Genomic DNA, 23,282 nt, shown 5'->3' on the forward strand with positions numbered 1-23,282 from the left:
CTGGAAGTGAAGCCATCACAAACTGTAGCAGTGTGTATTCACTACACATAACACACACTCATATGTGTACACACACATGCATGCATGGATCAGTGGCATATCACAAGGTCTAAACAAGCCCCCCCATTGGGTGCTCACATGCTATTCTACACATTTTGTAATGAGGCTGAGATTATTTCACATTTTTAAAGCTAATTTCCTGCAATTGTACACATATTGCCATGGGCAGAGAGAACATGTGTGGTTTTATAGCTAATCTCATGCTATTTTACACATTTTGCAATGAGGCTGAGATCATTTAGCATTTTTAAAGCTTATTTCCTGCAATTGTACACATATTGCCATGGACAGAGAGAAAATGTGTGGTTTTATAGCTAATCTCATGCTATTCTACACATTTTGCAATGAGGCTAAGATCATTGAGCATTTTTAAAGCTTATTTCCTGCAATTGTACACATATTGCCATGAACAGAGAGAAAATGTGTGGTTTTATAGCTAATCTCATGCTATTCTACACCTTTTGCAATGAGGCTGAAATGTAGCTGTTTAAGTCACTTAAGAACAAATTCGTATTTACAATGACGGCCTACTGCGGATTCTGCACATTTTGCCATGGGTTAGAGAGAAAAATTAGCAGTTTCATAGCTAATCTCATGCTATTCTACACATTTTGCAAAGAGGAAGAGAGAATGTTGCATATTTAAATACCTTTCCTGCAATTCTACTCATGGTGATGTGGCAGAGAGAAAAATGTGTTGTATAGTTCATCTTCTGCTTTTCTACACATATTGGCATTGAGGAGTACACCACATCAGTCACCTGCTTCATCAATAAGTGCATCAATGACGTCATCCCCACAGTGACTGTACGTACATACCCCAACCAGAAGTCATGGATTACAGGCAACAGTCGCACTGAGCTAAAGGGTCGAGCTGCCGCTTTCAAGGAGCGGAACTCTAACCCGCAAGCTTATAAGAAATCCCGCTATGCCCTCCGACGAACCATCAAACAGGCAAAGAGTCAATACAGGACTAAGATTGAATCATACTACACCGGCTCTGACATACGTCGGATGGGGCAGGGCTTGCAAACTATTACAGACTACAAAGGGAAGCACAGCCAAGAGCCGCCCAGTGACACGAGCCTACTAGACGAGCTAAATAACTTCTATGCTCGCTTTGAGGCAAGTAACACTGAAACATGCATGAGAGCATCAGCTGTTCCAGGCGACTGTGTGATCACTCTCTCCGCAGCCGATGTGAGTAAGACCTTTAAACAGGTCAACATTCACAAGGCCGCAGGGCCAGACGGATTACCAGGACGTGTACTCAGAGCATGCGATGACCAACTGACAAGTGTCCTCACTGACGTTTTTAACGTCTCCCTGTCTGAGTCTGTACTACCAACACATGTTTGTTTAAAAAAATATATATTTCACCTTTATTTAACCAGGTAAGCTCTCATTTGCAACTGCGACCTGGCCAAGATAAAGCATAGCAGTGTGAACAGACAACACAGACTTACACATGGAGTAAACAATTAACAAGTCAATAACACAGTAGAAAAAAAAGGGAGTCTATATACATTGTGTGCAAAAGGCATGAGGAGGTAGGCGAATAATTACAATTTTGCAGATTAACACTGGAGTGATAAATGATCAGATGGTCATGTACAGGTAGAGATATTGGTGTGCAAAAGAGCAGAAAAGTAAATAAATAAAAACAGTATGGGGATGAGGTAGGTAAAAATGGGTGGGCTATTTACCGATAGACTATGTACAGCGGCAGCGATCGGTTAGCTGCTCAGATAGCAGATGTTTGAAGTTGGTGAGGGAGATAAAAGTCTCCAACTTCAGCGATTTTTGCAATTCGTTCCAGTCACAGGCAGCAGAGAATTGGAACGAAAGGCGGCCAAATGAGGTGTTGGCTTTAGGGATGATCAGTGCGATACACCTGCTGGAGCGCGTGCTACGGGTGGGTGTTGCCATCGTGACCAGTGAACTGAGATAAGGCGGAGCTTTACCTAGCATGGACTTGTAGATGACTTGGAGCCAGTGGGTCTGGCGACGAATATGTAGCGAGGGCCAGCCGACTAGAGCATACAGGTCGCAGTGGTGGGTGGTATAAGGTGCTTTAGTGACAAAACGGATGGCACTGTGATAAACTGCATCCAGTTTGCTGAGTAGAGTGTTGGAAGCAATTTTGTAGATGACATCGCCGAAGTCGAGGATCGGTAGGATAGTCAGTTTTACTAGGGTAAGTTTGGCGGCGTGAGTGAAGGAGGCTTTGTTGCGGAATAGAAAGCCGACTCTAGATTTGATTTTCGATTGGAGATGTTTGATATGAGTCTGGAAGGAGAGTTTACAGTCTAGCCAGACACCTAGGTACTTATAGATGTCCACATATTCAAGGTCGGAACCATCCAGGGTGGTGATGCTAGTAAGGCGTGCGGGTGCAGGCAGCGAACGGTTGAAAAGCATGCATTTGGTTTTACTAGCGTTTAAGAGCAGTTGGAGGCCACGGAAGGAGTGTTGTATGGCATTGAAGCTTGTTTGGAGGTTAGATAGCACAGTGTCCAAGGACGGTCCGGAAGTATATAGAATAGTGTCGTCTGCGTAGAGGTGGATCAGGGAATCGCCCGCAGCAAGAGCAACATCAGGCGACTTTCAAGCAGAACACCATAGTCCCTGTGCCCAGGAACACTAAGGTAACCTGCCTAAAGGACCACCGACTCGTAGCACTCGTGTTTGTAGCCATGAAATGCGTTGAAAGGCTGGCCATGGCTCACATCAACATCATCATCCCAGAAACCCGAGACACACACCAATTTACATACCACCCCAACAAATCCACAGATGACGCAATCTCCATTGCACTCCACACTGCCCTTTCCCACCTTCACAAAAGGAACACCTATGTGAGAATGCTATTCATTGACTACAGCCCAGCGTTCAACACCATAGTGCCCTCAAAGCTCATCACTAAGCTAATGATCCTGGGACTAAACACCTCCCTCTGCAACTGGATCCTGGACTTCCTGACGAGCCACCCCCAGGTGGTAAGGGTAGGTAACAACACATCTGTCACACTGATCCTCAACACGGGGGCCCCTCAGGGGTGCGTGCTCATTCCCCTCCTGTACTCCCTGTTCACTCATGACTGCACGGCCAGGCACAACTCCAACACCATCATTAAGTTTGCCGCTGACACACAGTGGTAGGCCTGATCACCGACAACGATGAGACATCATATAGGGAGGAGGTCAGAGACCTGAACGTGTGGTGCAAGGACAACAACCTCTCCCTCAATGTGAGCAAGACAAAGGAGATGATTGTGGACTACAGAAAAAGGAGGACCGAGCACGCCCCCATTCTCATCGACGGGGCTGTAGTGGAGCAGGTTGAGAGCTTCAAGTTCCTTGGCGTCCACATCACCAACAAACTATCATTTTCCAAGCACAACGAGACAGTCGTGAAGAGGGCACGACAAAACCTATTCCCCCAAAGATTTGGCATGGGTCCTCAGATCCTCAAAAGGTTTTACAGCTGCACCATCGGGAGCATCCTGACTGGCATCACTGCCTGGTATAGCAACTGCTCAGCCTCCGACCACAAGGCACTACAGAGGGTAGTGCGTACGGCCCAGTACATGAATGGGGCCAAGCTTCCTGCCATCTAGGATCTCTATACCAGGCGGTGTCAGAGGAAGTCCCTAAAAATGGTCAAAGACTCCAGCCATCCTAGTCATAGACTGTTCTCTTTCTACCGCACGTCAAGCGGTACTGGAGCATCATGTCTAGGTCAAAGAGGCTTCTAAACAGCTTCTACCCCCAAGCCATAAGACTCGTAAACATATAATCAAATGGCTACCCAGTCTATTTGCATTGTCCCCCCCCTACCATGCTGCTACTCTCTGTTATTATATGTGCATAGTCACTTTAATAACTCTGCCTACATGTACATATTACCTCAATTACCTGGACACCGGTGCCCCCGCGCATTGACTCTGTACCCGTATCCCCTGTATATAGCCTCCACATTGACTCTGTAACCGTATCCCCTGTATATAGCCTCCACATTGACTCTGTACCCGTATCCCCTGTATATAGCCTCCACATTGACTCTGTACCAGTACCCCCTGTATATAGCCTCCACATTGACTCTGTACCAGTACCCCCTGTATATAGCCTCCACATTGACTCTGTACCCGTATCCCCTGTATATAGCCTCCACATTGACTCTGTACCCGTATCCACTGTATATAGCCTCCACATTGACTCTGTACCCGTATCCCCTGTATATAGCCTCCACATTGACTCTGTACCGGTACCCTCTGTATATAGCCTCCACATTGACTCTGTACCCGTATCCCCTGTATATAGCCTCCACATTGACTCTGTACCCGTACCCCCTGTATATAGCCTCCACATTGACTCTGTACCGGTACCCCCTGTATATAGCCTCCACATTGACTCTGTACCCGTATCCCCTGTATATAGCCTCCACATTGACTCTGTACCCGTATCCCCTGTATATAACCTCCACATTGACTCTGTACCGGTACCCCCTCTATATAGCCTCCACATTGACTCTGTACCGGTACCCCCTGTATATAGCCTCCACATTGACTCTGTACCCATATCCCCTGTATATAGCCTCCACATTGACTCTGTACCCGTATCCCCTGTATATAACCTCCACATTGACTCTGTACCGGTACCCCCTGTATATAGCCTCCACATTGACTCTGTACCCGTATCCCCTGTATATAGCCTCCACATTGACTCTGTACCCGTATTTTCCCTGTATATAGCCTCCACATTGACTCTGTACCCGTATCCCCTGTATATAGCCTCCACATTGACTCTGTACCCGTATCCCCTGTATATAGCCTCCACATTGACTCTGTACCCGTATCCCCTGTATATAGCCTCCACATTGACTCTGTACCCGTATCCCCTGTATATAGCCTCCACATTGACTCTGTACCAGTACCCCCTGTATATAGCCTCCACATTGACTCTGTACCCGTACCACCTGTATATAGCCTCCACATTGACTCTGTACCGTAACACCCTGTATATAGCCTCCACATTGACTCTGTACCCGTATCCCCTGTATATAGCCTCCACATTGACTCTGTACCCGTATCCCCTGTATATAGCCTCCACATTGACTCTGTACCCGTATCCCCTGTATATAGCCTCCACATTGACTCTGTACCGGTACCCCCTGTATATAGCCTCCACATTGACCCTGTACCCGTATCCCCTGTATATAACCTCCACATTGACTCTGTACCGGTGCCCCTGTATATAGCCTCCACATTGACACTGTACCGGTACCCCCTGTATATAGCCTCCACATTGACTCTGTACCAGTACCCTCTGTATATAGCCTCCACATTGACTCTGTACCCGTATCCCCAGTATATAGCCTCCACATTTACGCTGTACCCGTATCCCCTGTATATAGCCTCCACATTGAGTCTGTACCCGTATCCCCTGTATATAGCCTCCACATTGACTCTGTACCCGTATCCCTGTATATAGCCTCCACATTGACTCTGTACCAGTACCCCCTGTATATAGCCTCCACATTGACTCTGTACCCGTATCCCTGTATATAGCCTCCACATTGACTCTGTACCCGTATCCCTGTATATAGCCTCCACATTGACACTGTACCCATATCCCCTGTATATAGCCTCCACATTGACTCTGTACCCGTATCCCCTGTATATAGCCTCCACATTGACTCTGTACCCGTATCCCCTGTATATAGCCTCCACATTGACTCTGTACCCGTATCCCCTGTATATAGCCTCCACATTGACTCTGTACCCGTATCCCCTGTATATAGCCTCCACATTGACTCTGTACCAGTACCCCCTGTATATAGCCTCCACATTGACTCTGTACCCGTATCCCCTGTATATAGCCTCCACATTGACTCTGTACCCGTATCCCCTGTATATAGCCTCCACATTGACTCTGTACCGTAACCCCTGTATATAGCCTCCACATTGACTCTGTACCCGTATCCCCTGTATATAGCCTCCACATTGACTCTGTACCCGTATCCCCTGTATATAGCCTCCACATTGACTCTGTACCCGTATCCCCTGTATATAGCCTCCACATTGACTCTGTACCGTATCCCTGTATATAGCCTCCACATTGACTCTGTACCCATATCCCCTGTATATAGCCTCCACATTGACTCTGTACCCGTATCCCCTGTATATAGCCTCCACATTGACTCTGTACCCGTATCCCCTGTATATAGCCTCCACATTGACTCTGTACCCGTATCCCCTGTATATAGCCTCCACATTGACTCTGTACCCGTATCCCCTGTATATAACCTCCACATTGACACTGTACCCATATCCCCTGTATATAGCCTCCACATTGACTCTGTACCCGTATCCCCTGTATATAGCCTCCACATTGACTCTGTACCCGTATCCTGTATATAGCCTCCACATTGACTCTGTACCCGTATCCCCTGTATATAGCCTCCACATTGACTCTGTACCAGTATCCCCTGTATATAGCCTCCACATTGACTCTGTACCAGTACCCCCTGTATATAGCCTCCACATTGACTCTGTACCCCTGTATCCCCTGTATATAGCCTCCACATTGACTCTGTACCCGTATCCCTGTATATAGCCTCCACATTGACTCTGTACCCGTATCCCCTGTATATTTCCTCCACATTGACTCTGTACCCGTATCCCCTGTATATAGCCTCCACATTGACTCTGTACCCGTATCCCCTGTATATAGCCTCCACATTGACTCTGTACCAGTATCCCCTGTATATAGCCTCCACATTGACTCTGTACCCGTATCCCCTGTATATAGCCTCCACATTGACTCTGTACCCGTATCCCCTGTATATAGCCTCCACATTGACTCTGTACCCGTATCCCCTGTATATAGCCTCCACATTGACTCTGTACCGGTGCCCCTGTATATAGCCTCCACATTGACTCTGTACCCGTATCCCCTGTATATAGCCTCCACATTGACTCTGTACCCGTATCCCCTGTATATAACCTCCACATTGACTCTGTACCCGTATCCCCTGTATATAGCCTCCACATTGACTCTGTACCGGTACCCTCTGTATATAGCCTCTACATTGACTCTGTACCAGTACCCCCTGTATATAGCCTCCACATTGACTCTGTACCCGTATCCCCTGTATATAGCCTCCACATTGACTCTGTACCCGTATCCCTGTATATAACCTCCACATTGACTCTGTACCCGTATCCCCTGTATATAACCTCCACATTGACTCTGTACCCGTATCCCTGTATATAGCCTCCACATTGACTCTGTACCAGTACCAGTACCCCTGTATATAGCCTCCACATTGACTCTGTACCCGTATCCCCTGTATATAGCCTCCACATTGACTCTGTACCCGTATCCCCTGTATATAGCCTCCACATTGACTCTGTACCCGTATCCCCTGTATATAGCCTCCACATTGACTCTGTATCCCCTGGTCCACCCCTGTATATAGCCTCCACATTGACTCTGTACCCGTATCCCCTGTATATAGCCTCCACATTGACTCTGTACCCGTATCCCCTGTATATAGCCTCCACATTGACTCTGTACCCGTATCCCCTGTATATAGCCTCCACATTGACTCTGTACCCGTATCCCCTGTATATAGCCTCCACATTGACTCTGTACCCGTACCCCCTGTATATAGCCTCCACATTGACTCTGTACCCGTATCCCCTGTATATAACCTCCACATTGACTCTGTACCCGTATCCCCTGTATATAGCCTCCACATTGACTCTGTACCCGTATCCCCTGTATATAGCCTCCACATTGACTCTGTACCCGTATCCCCTGTATATAGCCTCCACATTGACTCTGTACCCGTATCCCCTGTATATAACCTCCACATTGACTCTGTACCAGTACCCCCTGTATATAACCTCCACATTGACTCTGTACCGGTACACCCTGTATATAGCCTCCACATTGACTCTGTACCAGTACCCCGTGTATATAGCCTCCACATTGACTCTGTACCCGTATCCCCTGTATATAGCCTCCACATTGACTCTGTACCCGTATCCCCTGTATATAGCCTCCACATTGACTCTGTACCCGTATCCCCTGTATATAGCCTCCACATTGACTCTGTACCGGTACCCCCTGTATATAGCCTCCACATTGACTCTGTACCCGTATCCCCTGTATATAGCCTCCACATTGACTCTGTACCGGTACCCCTGTATATAGCCTCCACATTGACTCTGTACCAGTACCCCCTGTATATAGCCTCCACATTGACTCTGTACCCGTATCCCCTGTATATAGCCTCCACATTGACTCTGTACCCGTATCCCCTGTATATAGCCTCCACATTGACTCTGTACCCGTATCCCCTGTATATAGCCTCCACATTGACTCTGTACCCGTACCCCCTGCATATAGCCTCCACATTGACTCTGTACCCGTATCCCCTGTATATAGCCTCCACATTGACTCTGTACCCGTATCCCCTGTATATAGCCTCCACATTGACTCTGTACCAGTAGCCCCTGTATATAGCCCCAATATTGTTATTTACTGCTGCTCCTTATTTAATGATTTGTTATTCTTATCTCTTACACATATTTCCATGGGGCAGATGAAAAAATTGCAGTTTTATAGCTAATCTCATGCTATTCTACACATTTTACAATGATGCCGAGAGAGTTATCATTTTTAGAGCAAATTTCCTGCAATTCTATTCATATTTGCATGGGGCAGAGAGAACATTAGCAGCTTTAATAGCTAATCTCATGCTATTCTGGGGCCGGGGGCGACATCCTTGTGGGGGCTGCGGGGGTTGTGTGGTACCCCAGTGGCACGGATAGATGCACACACACAGACACACAAGTCCACACAACATGAATGAACCCATTCACACAGACAAGTTCACCCAGCATGATAACAAATACTTTTACACACAAAACAACTCAAAGGTGCAAACAAAGTGGCACAGCTCTCATGCACATGCAAAACGTAATATCACATTTTCAGTCAGTTCAGTTCACACCCACATCTTGAACACAAAGCATGCTTTTCCCTTTTCTCTCTCATTCTCCTTATCTGTGCCATCTGACACACGCACGCACACAGACACACAGACACACACACGCACGCACGACACAGACACACACACACACACACACACACACACACACACACACACACACACACACACACACACACACACACACACACACACACACACACACACACACACTAAAATGGAGATAACCTTGACGGTTATCATCCACAGCTGAAGTTGTGAGGTGGTGCTCCGTCCACCTCTCAGGAGTCTGCCGAGGCCCTAATAAGGCCCTGCTGAGAGGAGCAGAGACGACACTCATCTAGATAAAGGTCTATACGTTTCACCTCACCACACTTCATCTCTCTAAGCACAGCAATCACTATTCCATGGTGGTGACTTGTTGCTATTCTGCAGCTGTTTGTCAAACATAAAGCCCCACAGGTCCCATAAGGATTTGAATAGTTCAATATCTCTGATCAGATTTCACACTCAATTTTTTGTGTGTGCGTGTGCGTGCGTGCGTGCGTGCGTGTGTGTGTGTGTGTGTGTGTGTATACAAGAGGGAAATAGCCACACCTTGTGTTTAGGGCTTGATAAGGTGCAGCTCCAGCTCCTCGGTGACTACAATGTAAACAATAGCTGTAATGACTTTCACATGTTGTTGCTGCTGGGGAGCGGCAAGTGGAATTCCAGATGTGTCTGTTACATGTTGTAAACTTGGGATAGTATCAGTTGATACCTACACTCTGAGGAGAGACATTCTGCTGTTGTCAGTGCTTTAAACTATACCAGTCAGAGAGACATAAGCAATGAGGTGATCATATCAGTTCAGCTTTCTTTCTCCTGGCTCCCAGAGGTAGGGAGCTCATTGTGTGGCTGTGGATGGATTTGGCTGGGAGGGGGGGTCATGTCAAGCTTCCCCCCAGGCAGGGTGACTCAAACCTGGGTGAAAAGGGGTTGAGAAACCTGGGCGTGTTCCGTGGTGGTGGTGGTGGGTCGGGTAGAGTGAGAGAGAGAGAAGCGAAGACAAGGGGGAAAGGAGGGAGGGGGGGAAGTGGTGGGATAGATAAATGAAGACGACTGGCGGTGGATTGGCAGTGTGGAAAAGGGATTTGAGAGAGAAAGGGGCGAGCTAATGAGCTGGATTTGCTGGAGACTTGGCATTCCGCTCATGGAGCACTCTTCCCTGTAGAATAGCTGGCTGGAACTGAGCTTCCTGTCTGAGCCCTGGAGCGGGAATGAATGAGGGAGGGGAGGGAGAGAGGGGAGGAAAGGGGGGTGGGGTGTTGGAAGGCAATAGAACAGAGGAAGAAGGAGCGGGTGGGAGGAGGGAGGCAGGTAGGGAGGGAGAGGGCGGGCAGCGGGCGGTGGTGGAATTGAATGCCGAGGAGCTGTGTTCTCACAGCCAGTGTTGCCATGGTTACCGGGGAATTCTGGCAAGTAGGGAAATTTCATTCACGTCAGTGTGAGGAAAGGGAGGGAAATATCAACAAAGCAAGAAAGAGAAAGATGGAAAAAAAGAAATACACAACTGAAAAAGAAAAAGAAAAAAGATCAACCTCTGTGGGTCCTCCACCCCTCCCCTGGGCTCTGTCGCCTCCCTCCCTCCCTCCCTCTGTGGGTCCTCCACCCCTCCCCTGGGCTCTGTCGCCTCCCTCCCTCCCTCTGTGTACGCACCCGGTGCTTTTTGTTTGCCGCCACCCTGTAAGTAAACACAACACCCACTCACAAAGCTTCCTATCCCTCCCAATCGTTCTCCAGGTATGGTAGAGAACAAAGAACACTAGAGCTATCAGTAGCTGCTCCTCTTCTGGGAAGAAGGAATGAGGAGGGAGCCAGTAGTGGTAGGAATCAGATCCATCCACTACCCCACACAGGTCATCTGAGCTGGCTGCTGACATGGCAGGAACTGGAACTAAGCGCTGTCGACCTGACGACTCTCTTGTTTGCTGCTGGGCTGTCAGGACTGGCTTCTGCACGTGGTGCCGCCCCGCCCTGTCTCTCCTCTCCTTGTCTCTCCTCTCCTTGTCTCTCCTCTCCTGACTCCCTGTGCGGCCACAAACACACACACAAACACAAACACACAGACACTGTCTCTCCCAGCGCTGACTAAATGAAGCTGACAGGACCTGACAGCTGTATAGAGGCACAGGGAGCACACGCGCACGCGCACACACACACACACACACACACACACACACACACACACACACACACACACACACACACACACACAGACACACACACACACACACCAGTGGAGGCTGCTGAAGGCAGGACGGCTCATAATAATGGCTGAAACGTGGTTTCCATGTGGTTGATACTACTCCATTGACTTCATTCCAGCCATTATTATGAGCCGTCCTCCCGTTAGCAGCCTCCTCTGATGCACGCACATAATGTAAACGTGCATGCTTGTAGTGGTACTTGTAGTTTCACCCACAGTTCCTCACAGTAGTCCTCATAGTTTATTCCACAGTGCCCCACAGTGGTTTCACCCACAGTTCCTCACAGTGGTCCTTGTATTTTCTTCCACAGTGCCCCACAGTGGTCCTTGTAGTTTATTCCACAGTGCCCCACAGTGGTTTCACCCACAGTTCCTCACAGTGGTCCTTGTATTTTCTTCCACAGTGCCCCACAGTGGTCCTTGTAGTTTCTTCCACAGTGCCCCACAGTGGTCCTTGTAGTTTCTTCCACAGTGCCCCACAGTGGTCCTTGTAGTTTCTTCCACAGTGCCCCACAGTGGTCCCTGTAGTTTCTTCCACAGTGTTCCACAGTGGTCCTTGTATTTTCTTCCACAGTGCCCCACAGTGGTCCTTGTAGTTTCTTCCACAGTGCCCCACAGTGGTCCTTGTAGTTTCTTCCACAGTGCCCCACAGTGGTCCTTGTAGTTTCTTCCACAGTGTTCCACAGTGGTCCTTGTAGTTTCTTCCACAGTGCCCCACAGTGGTCCTTGTAGTTTCACCCACAGTGCCCCACAGTGGTCCTTATAATTTCTCCCACAGTGGTCCTTGTAGTTTCTTCCACAGTGCCCCACAGTGGTCCTTGTAGTTTCTTCCACAGTGTTCCACAGTGGTCCTTGTAGTTTATTCCACAGTGCCCCACATTGGTCCTTGTAGTTTCTTCCACAGTGCCCCACAGTGGTCCTTGTAGTTTCTTCCACAGTGCCCCACAGTGGTCCTTGTAGTTTCTTCCACAGTGCCCCACAGTGGTCCTTGTAGTTTCTTCCACAGTGCCCCACAGTGGTCCTTGTAGTTTCTTCCACAGTGTTCCACAGTGGTCCTTGTATTTTCTTCCACAGTGCCCCACAGTGGTCCTTGTAGTTTCTTCCACAGTGCCCCACAGTGGTCCTTGTAGTTTCTTCCACAGTGCCCCACAGTGGTCCTTGTAGTTTCTTCCACAGTGTTCCACAGTGGTCCTTGTAGTTTCTTCCACAGTGCCCCACAGTGGTCCTTGTAGTTTCTTCCACAGTGCCCCACAGTGGTCCTTGTAGTTTCTCCCACAGCGGTCCTTGTAGTTTCTTCCACAGTGCCCCACAGTGGTCCTTGTAGTTTCTTCCACAGTGCCCCACAGTGGTCCTTGTAGTTTCTTCCACAGTGCCCCACAGTGGTCCTTGTAGTTTCTTCCACAGTGCCCCACAGTGGTCCTTGTAGTTTCTTCCACAGTGCCCCACAGTGGTCCTTGTAGTTTCTTCCACAGTGCCCCACAGTGGTCCTTGTAGTTTCTTCCACAGTGTCCCACAGTGGTTTAACGTGTATGGAAGATAATGGTTAAGGGCTTCTGATGAGTCAGTCTGTGGATGGATGTACATGTAGATACTTGTCTGTGGGTAACGTTCATCTATAGTCTTAGAAGCTTCTTGTGCTGTTGGCATGCATTGCAGTGTCCTGTGTGTCTTTGTGTTCTGTGTACTGTGTTTGAGTGTATGAACTGTGTTGATCTCACTGTAACCATCAGTTGCTAACCCATCTTCACTTCCTGTATTCCAGTGGCTGAGGAGGGACAGTGGGAGTGTGGGCTGTCATACGAATGCCGGACCCTCCTGTTCAAGGCCATTCACAACCTGCTGGAGAGGTACAGTACAATGAGCTGCTTGGAAAACGCCTTGTGTCATATAGTCTGGATGTAAAGTATCACATAAAGTAAGCTGAATATTCCCAGTCTAGTTATTGGCTATTTCTGCTCATATAACAATTTCTTCTCCGATCAACTGGGGAAAGACAGCAAAGAATTCTGGCAAAAATACCAAACCACCAATGGCTAAAAGACTACAAGTGATAATCAAATTATAACCTGGACTGAATCAATGACTCCAATAAACATTTCCCATCTGCTAAATGAACCAGGATATATTTGTTCTCAATTAAGTTAAACATCAATGATCATCATAAGGGGCAGGCTGAATGAACCTTATTACCTTGAGTCTACCTCCTCCTCTCTTCCAACTCTATACCTCTGCACTATATTGGATTGTCATGAAGCCTTCAATAGAGCATGTATCTCAAGGAACTGTGTAACTCCATTGATGTGAGATGTATGAAAATACATGTATTATATTCTCTATTCTTCCCCGATTGGGTACATGTGTGACAATCTCTATGTAGAATGTATGTTTGTGTGTCAATGGTCCTTTACCTGTGTGTGTGTGATACAGTTGTTTAATGTCTCCCATCCCCCAGGTGTTTGTTGGACAAGGACTTTGTACGGATCGGGAAGTGGTTCGTCAAGCCATATAAGTTGGAGGAGAAGCCTCTGGCCACCAGGTGAGCTAACCATCCTTCTCAATCCCACACACAACCTCCTCACAGCATCCCCGCCACGTTGTTCTGACACGGTGATAACTAGCGTGGCGTTAAGGGAGCGTTGGGGAACTCTGGGGGAGTGTGACAGACAGGCGGTGTGAATGGTTGCCGTGCGGCGGCTGCTCCCACCCCGTCTGGGATGTGGTGACACCTCTGGCTGCCTCTTGGCACCTGGCTGTGAGCCCCTCGGATCATGTCACCACGCTCGCAGGTGGGAACGGCTCGCTCTGTGAGACAGACGACTAGTCCGAAGTGTGTGTGTGTGACAGTGCAAGTGCTGGTCTGCCAGGCTGCCCGGACGTGAGGCTATTGAGAGCAGGGTAGTGAATGGTGACGAGGTGTGAGAGCAGAGCAGAGGAGGGGCTTGGGGCTGTGTGTGTGTGTGTGTGTGTGTGTGTGTGTGTGTGTGTGTGTGTGTGTGTGTGTGTGTCAGAGACTGACAGAGAACAAGAGCACAGGAGTGGGGCATGGTTGTTGTAGGGCATTTTACAGAACAGTACAGTACAGTAGAGTACAGTACAGTACAGTACAGTACAGCAGAGTACAGAACAGTAGAGTACAGGAGAGTACAGTAGAGTACAGTAGAGTACTGTACAGTAGAGTACATTAGAGTACAGTACAGCAGAGTACAGTACAGTACAGCAGAGTACAGAACAGTAGAGTACAGGAGAGTACAGTAGAGTACAGTAGAGTACTGTACAGTAGAGTACATTAGAGTACAGTACAGTAGAGTACATTACAGTAGAGTGCAGTAGAGTACAGTACAGTAGAGTACTGTACAGTAGAGTGCAGTAGAGTACAGTACAGTAGAGTATAGTAGAGTACAGTAGAGTACAGTACAGTACAGAGTACTTTACTGTACTATACCATACTGAAGTCTACTCTACTGTGCTGTTCTGTGCTGTACTGTACTCTGTATACTTTACTGTACTATACTGTACTGTACTGAAATCTACTCTACTGTACTTTGATTTCTAAACTTGTGACACAGACGTCTATGATTGGCTCAGATTTGGTCCTGTCCTGACCAACCAAATTTGGTCTTGTTTGGGGTCAGAGCTCATTACAATAAAAGCAACGTGTAGAATAATACCCAAATATGCAAAAGGATAGTGCATATTTCTACCTTTGTACCTATTCAGGATACATCACCATGAAGAGAATGACATTCATATCCATAATTATGCATTTCTGTATAGTACAGATCAGGGACTCATGATGAAATTCTGCTACGGTAATTCTCTTACCGGGTCTAAATCCACTTCACTTACTGTAGTTCAACCAGCTCAACAGCTCAAAGTCAAGGTGTCATGTCATGGCGGACCCCCTTCTTTCTGCAGACATCTTTCAATCTTCATTTGCGGCAGATCTTTTTGGAAAACGTGGTGATATAAAAAACTGAAGGAGATTTTACCGGAATTCTGTCACTAAACTTTGCATCTGCACAGTAATGTGTTTTTGTAAAATGTTCAGTCTATACTGTTAGAAGTAGTCCTTGTGCGTATCATTGTTGGTTTCTTAAACTTTAAATTAACTGGTTTTTGTTTGTCATACATTTTAAAGTGAAAAATCTGAGTCTCAACGCAATTATTTTATCGTGGAATTGCCCTGTAGCTCTACTTGTTGCTTTGCTTGAGTTCGGTGTATTATTTGAGTTTTCTTTCAAAATACCCACTATGTACACTATATACCCAGTAAGCTGGATATAATTCCATCTGTGCATCAATTAGAGACATATTCATATCTACTAGGTTACAGGAAACAATTAAGTCAAAGACACGAATCATCTAAAATATTGTAATACTGATATTGATATAAAATATTGTAATATAGAGAGAATCATGACATATCTTAAGTTGTTAAATAGTTCAAATTATGCTAATACATTGAGTTACATTTTGAGAAAGTTGAGAACCTCTCCATATCTAGTAAGCCAAATGTGTTTTTAGGAGTGAGATCCTCTCCGATGTAGCTGTGGAGATTCCAGCCAGCAATGAAGATGCCCGCTGGCACAATTCCAAAGGTGTTGAAGGAATCAAGTGTAACTCATTCCTAGGTTAGGACACAGCATGCAGGAAATAGGAACGAGAGAGAGAGGAGAGAAGGCAGATAACAGAAAGACATGGGTGCATAAAAACATAAGCCCACTACTCAGCCTCTGTTTGTCGTAAGCGCTTTTAGAGCATCCTCGAACCAAACGAGGAAATGAAGTCTCACAAAATAACACCGCCGTTGCCTCGTCGTCGTTTGAGCTACGGCAGCTCTACCAAGCAATCACAATTAAAGTGTGTGGGCGTCCTAAACTGTCATGGATGCGATGTCTTCTCTAAATCATGTCGTCTTCTGCGCTGCGTTTAGTGTGAACATTGTCTTCATTGTGCCACAGTTTGCTTCAGTTTTTAATGAATTTGCAGCGTGCTAATTAATTTGCCTATTAAGACGCCATTGTCTTTGCTTTGACTGTGTAGAGAAAAAATTGTGAGAGGGAGAGGGGAAGAGAGAGGGAGAGAAAGAGAGATAGAAAGGAAGAGGGAGAGCGGAAGAGAGAGGGAGAGAAAGAGAGATAGAAAGGAAGAGGGAGGGAAGGGGGAGTCGTTGAGAGATCAGTCAGCTCAAGTGTTGATGCAAAGTGAGGAAGTAGAAGTGGGAGGAGGGAGAGAGGAGAGAACTGAGGAGGAGAAGAGGGAGGAGGGAGAGAGGAGAGAACTGAGGAGGAGAAGTGGGAGGAGGGAGAGAGGAGAGAACTGAGGAGGAGAAGAGGGAGAGAGGAGAGAACAGAGGAGGAGAAGAGGGAGAGAGGAGTGAACTGAGGAGGAGAAGAGGGAGAGAGGAGAGAACTGAGGAGGAGAATAGGTAGAGAGGAGAGAACTGAGGAGGAGAAGAGGGAGAGAGGAGAGAACTGAGGAGGAGAAGAGGGAGAGAGGAGAGAACTGAGGAGGAGAATAGGGAGAGAGGAGAGAACTGAGGAGGAGAAGAGGGAGAGAGGGAAATAGAAAAGAAAAACGCTTGCGTGCCGCAACTCAGGGAAGAGCTGGAGGACAGAGAGGAGAAACTGTATCACTCTGAACGAGTGCTGGAGCAGGAGCGAGTGAGTGAAGAAGTGAGAAGGAGGAGAGGAAACTGTCCTAAACAAGGGGAATGGTAGATGTGTTGAGTTCCAGTGATGGAATCTGTGTGTTCCTGCTGCTGTGTGATGATGATGTGTCTGTTTTAAGTGGAGGGGGGATAAACCGCTAGACTGTAGTCCCTATAGAACATCATGGCCCCTCTGCTTTGAAAGAGGAGTGGAGTTGTGGGGGTTGGACAAATGTGACCCCCTCTTGACACTCCTTAGAGCTATAAGGAGAGGGTTGTGAGGCTGGGGGTGTGTATGGAAGTGGGAGGGGGGGCTGAGTGTCTTGCTGAGGCTCGGGGAGACTGGGCTGGGGCTTCAAGAGTGCAGGACTTTCCCAGAGAGACCAGATTTGGCTAGCCCCCATGCTGGGCTTTGAGAGTCCAGTGTGTGTGTGTGTGTGTGTGTGTGTGTGTGTGTGTGTGTGTGTGTGTGTGTGTGTGTGTGTGTGTGTGTGTGTGTGTGTGTGTGTGTGTGAATCTGGATAGCAGTGCTGGAACCGCGTGCTGTGTGTGAGAGGGGGTCCTACAGTATGTGAGGGAAGAGGGACTTGCCCCTGTGGCACCCACCTGATTCTTCTCCAGTTTGACAGCTTTGTCTGTGCACACTGTCAGCTGGTGCACCCCCTGCCAAGCCTGCCCCACTGCCTTCCTGTGAATTATTGAACAGACTGCTCTGGGGAGAGAGAGAGACAGAGAGAGGGATAGAGATGGAGATGGCGAGTGAGAGAGAGAGAGCGAGAGAGAGAGAGAGAGAGAGAGAGAGAGAGAGAGAGGGATAGAGATGGAGAAAGAGGGAGCGAGAGAGAGAGAGAGAGAGGGATAGAGATGGAGAAAGAGAGAGCGAGAGAAAGAGAGAGAGAGAGAGAGAGAGAGAGAGAGAGAGAGAGAGAGAGGGAGAGCGAGAGAGAGAGAGGGATAGAGATGGAGAAAGAGAGAGCGAGAGAGAGAGAGAGAAAGTTGGGAAAATACAGCATCATTCCTCTATCGTGATCACACACAATTGAACAAAGACGTGCAAAGAAGCAAATGCACACTCACACTGAACAACATGCACACATTACCCCCCCACACATACATACACACACACACGCACACACACTTGACATGACCAACCCACAACACAATTCACAGAGGTCAGCCTTCACAGAGCCCAGTTACCAGTGACATCATGCCACTGGGGCTGCCTCCTTTGTGCCTTCACTGCCTTGTCCTGTATGTACTTCCATTGAGAAGCGCTATCCCCTCTCTGTCTCATAGGGGGCGCTAATGGACTGTATCCACCTGTCTGCCCTTGTTCCGTGCCTTAGCGCTGGCTTTGTCAGTCTCTGGTGTTTATTCCCATGTGCCCCTTGGGCATGAGGAGGATTGGCACATCTATGAAGAGATGCCCCCCTCCCTTTAGACGGCACACGCTCCCTCTTTTCCTACTCTTCCCTCTCTTTGTGTCTGAGAGCCAGGAAGAGACTGTGTGTTGGTTACGGATTGCATCAGATGCTGAGAGAGAGAGAGAGAGAGAGAGAGAGAGAGAGAGAGAGAGAGAGAGAGAGAGAGAGAGAGAGAGAGAGAGAGAGAGAGAGAGAGAGAGAGAGAGAGAGAGAGAGAGAGAGAGAGAGAGAGAGAGAGAGAGAGAGAGAGAGAGAGAGAGAGAGAGAGAGAGAGAGCAGAGAGAGAGAGAGAGAGAGAGAGAGAGAGAGAGAGAGAGAGAGAGAGAGAGAGAGAGAGAGAGAGAGAGAGAGAGAGAGAGAGAGAGAGAGAGAGAGAGAGAGAGAGAGAGAGAGAGAGAGAGAGAGAGAGAGATGAAGAAAGAGATAGCTGTGGAGAGTAAAAAAATAAAAATAAATGAAGCATTACCAGAGACAGCTGAATGATTGCAGTGTATAGAAGTGGCAGCAGGGCTTCTCCTCCTCTCCTGTACTCTACGCATGCTAAACATAGACATTTATTCAGCTGCACTACCTTCATTCATATGCATTATTTTCTGTCCATATGCTCATGCATACAGACACTGTACAATACAGATGTAGGATCTTAATTTGAGTCAGTTTGCTACAGCAGGAAAATAATCCTGCATCATCAGGAAATGTGAATTATTATGTGCATTATAATTAATGGACATTTTTGGGGGTTTGATACATTTTTCGTAGGAACATTTCTGAAATATCAAAGTGGAAATCACAAACTTCAGAAGCCTTTTAAAACCTAAAATACACGACTAGTTTTACATTTCCCGCAGGAATGTTCTCCTGCAACAAGGGTGATCAAATTAAGATCCTACATCTGTATATTCACGATTAGGTGCTATTCTCTGGTCCTCTCAACTCACTGTCTGTTGATGTGTGCCAGACAAAGAATTACGCTTTTTAGGTACTTTTGTAGTGTGAGGGATAATTCATTTTCTTTGCATACCAACACTGCAAATGGGTGTATGAATATTGGTGCGTGTGTATATTGCATGCACATGGTGTTTGTGTGTATGTATTAGAGGTCGACCGATTATGGTTTTTCAAAGTCGACACCGATTATTGGAGGACCAAAAAAAGCCGATACCGACTAATCGGACGATTTTTATATATATATTTGTAATAATGACAATTACAACAATACTGAATGAACACTTATTTTAAATTAATATAATACATCAATAACATACATTTAGTCTCAAATAAATAATGAAACATGTTCAATTTGGTTTAAATAATGCAATGTGTTGGAGAAGAAAGTATAAGTGCAATATGTGCCATGTAAAAAAGCTAACGTTTAAGTTCCTTGCTCAGAACATATTGAAGCTGGTGGTTCCTTTTAACATCAATAACTTCAATATATTCCCAGGTAAAAAGTTTTAGGTTGTAGTTATTATAGGACTATTTCTCTCTATACCATTTGTAATTCATATACCTTTGACTGTTGGATGTTATAATAGATACTTTAGTATTGCCAGCCTAATCTCGGGGGTTGATAGGCTTGAAGTCATAAACAGTGCAATGCTTGAAGCACAGCGAAGAGCTGCTGGCAAATGCAGGAAAGTGCTGTTTGAATGAATGCTTACGAGCCTGCTGCTGTCTACTACCATTCAGTCAGACTGCTCTATCAAATCATAGACTTAATTATAATATAATAACACACAGAAACACGAGCCTTAGGTCATTAATATGGTCAAATCAAATCAGGAAACTATGATTTCGAAAACAAAACGTTTATTCTTTCAATGAAATACGGAACAGTTCCGTATTTTATCTAACGGGTGGCATCCCTAAGTCTAAATATTGCTGTTACATTGCACTACCTTCAATGTTATGTCATAATTATGTACAATTCTGGCAAATTAATTACGGTCTTTGTTAGGAAGAAATGGTCTTCGCACAGTTCGCAACAGTTCCGTATTTTATCTAACGGGTGGCATCCCTAAGTCTAAATATTGCTGTTACATTGCACTACCTTCAATGTTATGTCATAATTATGTACAATTCTGGAAAATTAATTACGGTCTTTGTTAGGAAGAAATGGTCTTCGCACAGTTCGCAACGAGCCAGGCGGCCCAAAGTGCTGCATATACCCTGACTCTGCTTACACTGAACGCAAGAGAAGTGACACAAGAATATTAACTAAGTATGCAGGTTTAAAATATATACTTGTATATTGATTTTAAGAAAGGCATTGATGTTTATAGTTAGGTACATTGGTGCAACGACAGTGCTTTTTTCACGAATGCGCTTGTTAAATCACCCGTTTGGCGCAGTAGGCTGTGATTCAAAGATAAATGAACAGGCACCGCATTGATTATATACAACGCAGGACAAGCTAGTTAACCTAGTAATATAATCAACCATGTGTAGTTAACTAGTGATTATGTTAAGATTGATTGTTTTTTATAAGATAAGTTTAATGCTAGCTAACACCTTATCTTGGTTCCTTGCTGCACTTCCGTAACAGGTAGTCAGCCTGCCACGCAGTCTCCTCGTGGAGTACAATGTAATCGGCCATAATCGGTGTCCAAAAATGCAGATGACTGATTGTGATGAAAACATGAAATCGTCCCTAATTAATCGGCCATTACGATTAAACGGTCGACCTCTAGTATGTATGTGAGTGTGTGCATGTGTCTTATAGTGTGTGTGTGCTCCTAGTATGAGGCTGTTTGGATGGCTTCCCTCACTCCCCTCTCCCCTCAGCCATGAGGGAGCCAATGACATTGAGACATTAACCATCTCCCTGGCAACGGACATTTGGTGTTAGGCTACATCACAAGGTCACTCCATTACCTCAGGAAGGTCAAATAAAGGAGACCCCCCCCTTTTTTCCCCGCTCCCCCCCACACCTTCACATCCGGAGAGATGCATCTCAGAGTGGCGTAATTGTTTCCCATTGCGTGTGGCTGAGAGGATGGAACAGATCACTGGCAGTTCATTCTACTGGTTTGACTGCTCTGAAGCCTCAGTGATTGTGGCACACTCCTAAGGGATAAGGAGGGCTTGCTCTGAGCTGAACCTGGCTAAGGTGTGTGTTTGTGTTTGCACACATTTGTGTAGGGGTCCTGGTGCAGCGCAGGCATGTGCATCCAATGGTTTCCATTGCAATTGACTCGTAGGGTATGGTTGAGTGGCTCAGTCACTTCACAAGACGTTTCCCTCCTTTTAACCGCTGGGCTTTCTTCATGGGATACTGCTCAGTTTAGCCCCTTTCAACTGGAAGATGACTGAAGAGCGCGAAGGGAAAGAAGCTGAGAACATACTGCGCCTTTTTCTGAGAACATACTACGCCTTTTTCTGAGAACATACTGCGCCTTTTTCTGAGAACATACTGCGCCTTTTTCTGAGAACATACTGCGCCTTTTTCTGAGAACATACTGCGCCTTTTTCTGCCAGTCATTTACCAACCAGCCTGTTACAGTACATACTACTGCTTAGGAATGATAGTAATGGCATCCGCAGTTATTTACTGTTCATTTCTGTTCATTTGTATGTGATCAGGTTAAATCATTGTGGTTCACATCAGCATTGTAATTGGTGGGATGAAAGTATCCTAGAAAACACACCCTGATTTATTTCTGAGTGGCTCAATTCATCATGGTGACTCCCAGACATATTACTGTTCAGCTGAACAACACCACTACTGGGGAATGGAACAATACCACATCAGTGACCTGTGATAATGCTAGACTTGTTTTAGACACCATCAGGGTTGGGGTCAGAACTGTTTCAATTCTACCAGAAATGTCTTACGTGCAAAATGTTGCCATTAATTGTCAGTTAGGAATATACTTCAAATTTTCTCCTGTCTCATATTTACCCTACCTCACCCCCATCCCACCTCCTCACCACCTCCTCATCATCTCCCCACTCTCACCTCCCCACCTCCCCACCACCTCACCTCCCCACCTCCCCACCACTTCCCCACCTCACATCACCACCTCACCTCCCCACATCACCACCTCACCACCTCCATCACCTCCTCACCACCTCACATCACCACCCACCTACCCACATCACCACCTCCCTCCCCCACCTCACCTCACCACCTCCCACCTCCTCACCTCCCCACATCACCACTCATCTCCTCACCTCCCCACATCACCACCTCACCACCTCACATCACCACTCATCTCCTCACCTCCCCACATCACCACCACATCACCTCCTCACCACCTCACATCACCACCTCACCTCCTCACCACCTCACCTCCCCACCTCACCACTTCACCTCACATCACCACCTCACCTCCTCACCACCTCACATCACCACCTCACCTCCCACCTCCCCCACATCACCACCTCACCACCTCACCTCCCCACATCACCACCTCACATCACCACCTCCCCACATCACCACCTCACATCACCTCCTCACCACCTCACATCACCACCTCACCTCCCCACATCACCACCTCACCACCTCACCTCACCACTCACCACCTCCCCACATCACCACCTCACCACCTCCTCACCTCCCCACATCACCACCTCCCATCACATCACCACCTCCTCACCTCCCCTCACATCACCACCTCCTCACATCACCACCTCTCACCTCCTCCCACCTCACATCACCACCTCACCTCCCCACATCATCACCACCTCACCACCTCATCACCACCTCACCTCCCCACATCACCTCCTCACCTCCCCACATCACCATCTCCCTCCATCACCACCTCCTCACCTCCCCACATCATCACCTCCTCACCTCACCAACCCACATCACCACCTCACCTCCCCATCACCACCTCACCACCTCATCACCACCCACATCACACATCACCCCACCTCCT

The 23,282-nt window shown here is 47.0% G+C and overlaps 1 protein-coding gene across 1 annotated transcript in view; it reads left to right on the forward strand.

The window, feature by feature from the left end:
* LOC115117511 (mediator of RNA polymerase II transcription subunit 13-like) overlaps window positions 1-23,282 on the forward strand; it is a 126,180-nt gene that overhangs the window by 50,707 nt on the left and 52,191 nt on the right. Inside the window, 2 exon segments of the mRNA XM_065017465.1 lie at window positions 13,091-13,175; window positions 13,781-13,864. Coding sequence (XP_064873537.1) covers window positions 13,091-13,175; window positions 13,781-13,864 — 169 coding nt within the window.

Source organism: Oncorhynchus nerka, linkage group LG4 (assembly GCF_034236695.1).
Source record: "Oncorhynchus nerka isolate Pitt River linkage group LG4, Oner_Uvic_2.0, whole genome shotgun sequence".
Classification (NCBI taxonomy): domain Eukaryota; kingdom Metazoa; phylum Chordata; class Actinopteri; order Salmoniformes; family Salmonidae; genus Oncorhynchus; species Oncorhynchus nerka.